This window comes from Pleurodeles waltl, chromosome 6 (assembly GCF_031143425.1).
Source record: "Pleurodeles waltl isolate 20211129_DDA chromosome 6, aPleWal1.hap1.20221129, whole genome shotgun sequence".
NCBI lineage: Eukaryota > Metazoa > Chordata > Amphibia > Caudata > Salamandridae > Pleurodeles > Pleurodeles waltl.
This window is the reverse complement of record NC_090445.1, coordinates 150,439,500-150,446,742: the sequence shown is the minus strand read 5'-3', so window position 1 is coordinate 150,446,742 and position 7,243 is coordinate 150,439,500. Positions and strand designations below refer to the sequence as shown.

Here is a 7,243-nt window from a genome sequence, read left to right as displayed (position 1 = left end):
AACTTGTAAAACAGCGGGCTTACGGCATCCATTTTAGGACATCCTCATTCCTCACTCCTCATTCCTACTTCTCATCCCTGCTTCTCATCCATCATCCCTACTTCTCAGCCATCATACATCATCCCTGCTTCTCTTCCATCATCCCTACTTCTCTTCCATCATCCCTACTTCTCAACCATCATCCCTACTTCTCATCCATCATACATCATCCCTACTTCTCGTCCATCATCCCTACTTCTCATCCATCATACATCATCCCTACTTTTAATCTATCACCCCTACTTTTCTTCCATCATCCCTACTTCTCTTCCATCATCCCTACTTCTCATCCATCATACATCATCCCTACTTCTCATCCCTGCTTCTTATTCCTACTTCTTATCCATCATCCTTACTTTTCTTCCATCATTCCTACTTCTCATCCCTTATCCCTGCTTCTCATCCCTACTTCTCATCCATTTTACATCATTCCTACTTCTCATGCCTCAGCCATCATCGCTATTGTATATAGTGTAAACCTTTTACGTGTCCATTAAAAGGATGCACTCTGGAACTCAACTTGTGTTAATCATCCTTACCTCTTAGAAAGAGGCTGTAAGTTAATGTTCTTCCATTTCAGCGGGTTGTCAATATATTTAAGAGTTTGTCATTGCTCAAAACGGTGGAATTTATGATATTTGTGATATTTATCTCTCTCTGTGCACTTAATTGCTTGGTTGTACTCGCGAAAAACAATCGCTCTAAGTGTCACACATTTCGCAGGTGAAACCCATGGAAATGTTACACATAAGGAGTCGTGAAACTTGGCACCTATGCATACGGGGCCTCTCAATCGGATGTGTTGGCACGTAGGAGCTGCCTAAACTAAAAAAGAGTGTCCCTCGGATGCTGAGACAATTCTTTATTTGCACATGTTTCCAAATAATGTCATTTTCCAGGTTTGCAAAACAAATAAAAACATTGCACGTTTACCAAGCCAGCCTATTGGCTTTCACAATTCCTGTTGCGCCTGGTCTCGACACTATGACACATCAACGTGCTTTCGGACTTCAGGCGTACTGACGTCACTTCCTCGGCAGCCGTCGTTGTGGGCGGTGTAGAGCTTTGACAGGAGAGCAAAGATGGCGGCGGTGGCGGCAGCCTCGGGCTCCCCGAAGCCACAGAGCCCCGGACCGGGGGCCGTGGAGGGCCAAGCCACGTCCTCTATGGACGAGGAGGCGGAAGCCCCGGGCGGGGCGGAGGCCGAGGCGGAGGAACTGCGCTGTCCCCGTCACTGCGCTGAGCTGTCTGCCCGGCAGAATGAGCAGCGGCGCCAGGGGCTCTTCTGCGACGTGACACTGGCCTTCGGGGAAGAGGGACGCGAGTTTCGGGCTCACCGGTCTGTGCTTGCCGCAGCCACCGATTACTTCAGCCCGCTGCTATCTGGCCACTTCCAGGAGGCGCGCTCGGGCCGCGTGGAGATGCGCAAATGGAGCTCCGAGGCTGGGCCCGACATGGAGACCGTTGAGGCCGTCATCCAGTACATGTACACTGGCAGCATCCGCGTGTGCACCGGCAACGTGCATGAGGTGCTGGAGCTGGCTGACAGGTACTGAAGTGAGCCTGCAGCTTTACCTAGGAGACTGTACATTAACTCTGCATGGTGCGCAAATCCGCCAGCTGGTACCGTCGTGTCCTTGTGACGCAGCCAGCCAAAGTGGTAGTCACAGGTGTTTGTGTTATGGTGGTTTGGTCGAAAATTATAGTCCTTCCTGTGCCCCCCCAAGTAACTTATTGTTAGCCTGAAACCCCATTTCATTTCCGTTTAGGATGGTTTGCGGACGATGGAAAGGCTTATTCTAACTTCAGCCGTAGAATATTTGGGGAAAATTCAACTTGCTAAACATAAAATATGAGTCTTTTCACTATTCTAATTGCAGGGCTGGGATTTCTTGGGAAACGTAAACCTTCCCCAAGTATTTTAAAAAGGGTTAAAACGATGTAATTTTGCATCACCTGTAATGACCTCGCCGCTCAAGGGAAAAACTAGCAATATGGTAGAAGCTAGAGACGTCTTGATAACAATTTCCGTTTTAGTTTGTATTTTTTTCCTTTTAATTTTTAACTGTGAATGCTTTCACAAATCAATTTTACTTTCCTTTGTGTTAATATTCATCGAACAAGTACTTTGTTTATTTCAAAACTAGACATTGCTTTCTAGGTTCTCTAATGATCTCCATCATGCTCTGTATTCTCTAATCAGTCAAAAGGTGTGAACATATAAAAAAACATGGCATGAAAACTTGGTGTTTGTCATGTAAGATAATGATCCGTAAGCTGTTTTCAGAATGCATCCACAGCAGTTCAGTAAGACTGTGTAAGTCAGTGTGCCAGCGACCTAATGCAATAGCGAGGCTTAAATCAGTTGACTCTATGAGCTCAGATGGGCATTGGAGATTCCCTGAATGACCGTAGGACTTCACACTTTAACACGTCTAGAAAAAACAAATCTGTCATGGATATGAAAACTTTGGTACCCTTTGGCACAAATTCGATTCCCACTCGATCTGCCATCAGATGGCAATTCTACTTTTGCAATCGTGAATTAGACAGAATACTCATAGTAGTCTCCTAATGGAAAACTACAGCGGGATAATAGGAAACATTAACTGGTTATAGATCGTTCAAACTTGTGCCAGAACTTACAACATTGCATATTATGTTATGTACCTGTTAAAAAAATCTTGGGAGCTGGATTGCGAGTAACTCTCAAGGCCCTTAACTTTTATGCCTATAACCTGCCACTGAATGGAGTAATTGTACCAATTGTTTTGTTATTCCAGATGTAAGCTAATAATGGAGCGCATGACGGTGCCTTTGTACACAGATGGGGCTATTTGAGTTTGCTTTCCTTAGGGAAGTGTAAAGGTGCACCATCATAGTGTTGTAAAATGAGCCGCTGTTCCCGAGTGTGTGTATGTTGTTTTTTTTTTTTTTTTTTTTTTTTTTTTTAATACTAATGTTTAGTGGCTTGTTATGAGGCCAAGAGCAGGTACTGTGAAAGCCTACATTTCCGCCTCTGGTCAGAACAATGGCACCATTTTTGTCTATTCATGCAACTTTTATCTTGGCAGTTGCTCTATTGTAGCCAAAGTAAATATGTTGGTTTTAAACATATACAGTAACCTAACCTCTATAACAATAATACCACCAGTGCTGTTTTTAAACTGAGATTTTTTAATATAAGACAGTGGACGCACTGCCAATTTTTTTTTTTTTTACCACAATTAATTGTGTCCTGTACGTGGGCTCTGGGCATAGCTGAGTATAGACCCGTACTAGTTACTTAGTATTCAGAAGTGCACTTTAGGCTGAACCCCCTGATCTTGAACAGCCCATGCCTTTATAGTGTTGCTGAATTAAAAAATCTATCTACTTGTCCATGGGACAGGTTGCATCTGAAATCTACTTGTCCTGTAAAAAAAAATATGCCAAGTAGGGCGGTGACAAATTATGGCAGCAATCTCATTATGTGAGAGCTCTGATAATAACCTGTTTGATTACGCCAGGGCTAATACTATAGAAGTGCTTGAATACTAGCCACTTCAAACCCTACTATAGCAATTTCCTTATTTTGCTAACTTTCCACAGATTTAAATACTGTGGATGGACGAAGCAGTAAGCAGTAGTTCCAGAGCTGGAATGACTTTGAGTCTGTGAAACCTACTAAATTGCATGTTTTAATGGATTTTCGCCAGCTCTTCTCTAATCTTTTCCGATACTGAGAAAGGTTGGAAATTTACTCCTGACAAGGGCAGAAGTAGAAGTTCTACCAGGGTTGGGAAAAAAGTGGTTGGAGGGAAAGTGAACATTTAAATGCTCAATGGATTTTTGCATGAGCAAATCTACACACCCATATTTTCTAATGCTAAAATACAGTTCACAAGTATTTTCTAGAAGTACGATTTCCTAGTCAATTTCTATAAATTCTTGTGAATTTATGAAGACCACAATATGGCGTACCGCACAGCACTGCATAAGTTTGCATTGTTAAAATATGAAGAGCAGGTTCCAGTAAATGGCATTGATGAAGACTGAAGGAAAAGTGTATGCATGCACATGTTCATTTGTTCTGCAGTATTTTGTATCCAAAGGCAGCACCCATGCTTCGATTGCCCATGTTGTCTTCGCATTGTTGAAAAGGGTAACTAATTGGTCCTCATAGCCTCATTGGGAAAGACTCCTCTATCAAGTTAATCTCAAGAAGTTGCTTTTGATTACAGACTTGAAACACATTTGAGCTGTTTTAGCATAATGCTAATACCTAGGTGATTTGAAAAACAATTTGTTTTTAATTAATTAAATTGGTGGTTTTGAAGCATAAAGTCATCTTGTTTTGCTGAGAAGTATGTCCTCCAAAAGCTTTCTCAGTGCATAGAAACCGTCTGTACCTCACTGTATGACAACAGGATTTTTTTGCATTAGTGGTTCTTAACCTTTTGACTTCTGTGGATCCCCCATTGCATTGCTGTTGGAAACAGGGGACTCTGACCTAAGAAATTCCTTCCATTTGAGCACCATATAAATAAACAAAAATATAGAAACATAAATAAAACAAAATAAGAAATGCTTTTTTAAAGTCACAAACTGAAAAACTACAAAAATGAAACATTTTATGTAGTGTTGGAGCATTTCCTAATTTTCTTTTAGTTCTAAAAGAAGAAATAGTGTGGTATACTTTAGCAAATCACTTAGGCCCTCATTCCGACCCTGGCGGTCCAAGACCGCCAGGGCCGCGGGCAACGGAAGCACCGCCAACAGGCTGGCGGTGCTTCATTGCCGCGGTCAGAAAAGGGGATCCGGCGGTTTCCCTCCGGATTTCCCCTGGCTGGGCTGAACCTCCATGGCGGATTCCGACCCCCTTCCCGCCGGCCTGTTTCTGGTGGTTTTTACCACCAGGAACAGGATGGCGGGAACGGGTGTCGTGGGGCCCCTGCGGGCCCCTGCACTGCCCATGCCACTGGCATGGGCATTGCAGGGGCCCCCTAACAGGGCCCCAGCATGATTTTCACTGTCTGCATAGCAGACAGTGAAAATCGTGACGGGTGCTACTGCACCCGTCGCACACCTGCAACACCGCCGGCTCCATTCGGAGCCGGCTTCTGTGTTGCAGGCCCTTTCCCGCTGGGCCGGCGGGCGCTCCCTTGGCGGGCGCCCGCCAACCCAGCGGGAAAGTCAGAATGGCCCCGCGGTCTTTTGGCGGTTCCCGCCAGGCGGGCGGCAACTGCCACCCGCCCAGGTCAGAATGACCCTCTAAGTCTTTTTTTGCTTCAAAGGGATGCTCTGTTTTTTTTTTGTCAACCCATACCTGTGCTTCAGTTGAGGTCACCGGTTGTCCATAGTAAATTCTGTTTGGTATACTTGCCCTGTTTCCACAAATCAAGTAAGAATATCACATTAATGTTTAGTATCTAATTTCAAATTCCATAACATTTATAGAGCCTCTTAAAATTTTCATATGTGCTTTTTATGTGAGAATACTTTATAAATCTGCTAATACTATTTCATTTTCTAAAGAGTAATGGACCCCCTCCGTAGGTGCCATGAATTGCAGGTTATGAATCAGTGGTCCATAGGACTGTTTGTTTTGAAAATGCTCTTGGTGATATATGCCTGACGGTTTTTTTTATTTTATTTGGCGGTAGCATGTTGGATTTACGGTTTTATTTGTAAAGTGAAGACATGCATGCATATAAGCTTTCACAATGTGCATCGGTAATACAGGCCCAGTATCAAAGGTATCCACTATGCAATAGGTTTCTGTTTGTGCCTTACACGTTCATGACTTAGATGGCAGTCTTCATAGCACTCTTCTCCGATGGTACAGCCTACTACACACTATGGATTTTGCATTTGGGCCAAAATAAATGGGTGTGACTGTTGCACTATACCCCCACCCCTAAAAGGGACAAGCCAGTTTTAGTTTTCTGCCTATTCCTTCCATTCTCACGTACCCCTCCACCACAGTAGACTAGGGGGTTGGCACCCAGGTGGGCAGAAACCCTACTGATTTTAGGGGTGTATGTATGTATATAATTGTGTGTGTGTGTATATATATATATATATATATTTGTTATTATTATTATTATTATTATTATTATTATTATTATTATTTTTTTTTTTTTTTTTAAATACAATAATGGGTGGGTCTGGCCCACACTGACATCAGGCCACACACTCCCCCCTAAAACCGCAACCGCTTTTCTGCTCCCCTAAAGACTAAAACCTCCCATCCTACTGGCAAGCTAGAGGACATTTTTTTTAAATATATATATATTTTTTTAACATATGGGCCTAGAGAGTAGGCCTTAATCCCAAAATCGTTTCACTTGCCATCATGAATGACTGCACTTTTTGTGTAGGCCCCCACCTGGAGAATACTACCTGACCCAGACATTTCCGAAAACTAGATATAGAGGGGAGTCCAGGGTGTATGCCTTGTGTGGATCACACATCATGTTCCTACCCACAATGCCCTGCAAACCTAAAACCTTGCTGAAAATCAGATTTCCCTTAATTTCTTTGATGGAAACGTTTGGAATCCGCAGGGATCCAGAAAATTCATACCACCCTGCTTTCCCCCATCTGACCCAATGGAAACAGTGCCCTACTTTTGTGGTGAGGCCAGGTGCCCGTGACGCGAATAGATAAAACTAGAGTCCATGGGGATCTTCGCAGGGGATTCCCAATTGACCTTGGTTTCATCCATTCCTGTTGCAGGCACTGGGCCCAGCCACACAAGTGGGGCAAAAAATTTTGGGGGATAAGTGGGGTATTGCTGGGTGGTAGGAATTTTGTGAATTCCTGTGGAATTTGGAAGTTTTTAACACAGAAATGTAATGAAAATGTTTGGTTTTAGCCAAAGTTTGGAGTTTGCAGGGCACTGTGTGGATGCCACAGGGTTTTGTTTTTTACCTTCAAGTCACCCCACACTGTATTTCCCCAGATGTCCAGTGTTTAAAAATATGAAGGGTTGCTAGGTTTCCTTAGGTGAAGTATGAGCTTGGACCCAAAATCCACAGCTACCCACATCGCAAAAAATGTGTCAGTTTCAGTGGAAAATTGTTGTGTGACCCTTTCCTGTTGCGGGCACTAGACCCACACAATTGAGGTATAGTTTTTATCAGGAGTCGTGGGGACACAATAGTAGAGCACTTGTTATTCCCAATTGGATTTCTCTGCATTTGTGTTTTCCAAATGTAAG

The 7,243-nt window shown here is 43.4% G+C and overlaps 1 protein-coding gene across 2 annotated transcripts in view; it reads left to right on the top strand.

The window, feature by feature from the left end:
* Positions 1-1,016: 1,016 nt before the first annotated feature.
* Positions 1,017-7,243, top strand: part of KLHL11 (kelch like family member 11) — a 40,369-nt gene continuing 34,142 nt past the window's right edge. For both annotated transcript variants that reach the window (XM_069237661.1, XM_069237660.1), the window contains exon 1: positions 1,017-1,588. In XM_069237661.1, coding sequence (XP_069093762.1) covers positions 1,122-1,588 — 467 coding nt within the window. In that variant the 5' untranslated portion in view covers positions 1,017-1,121. The remainder of the gene's footprint in view (positions 1,589-7,243) is intronic.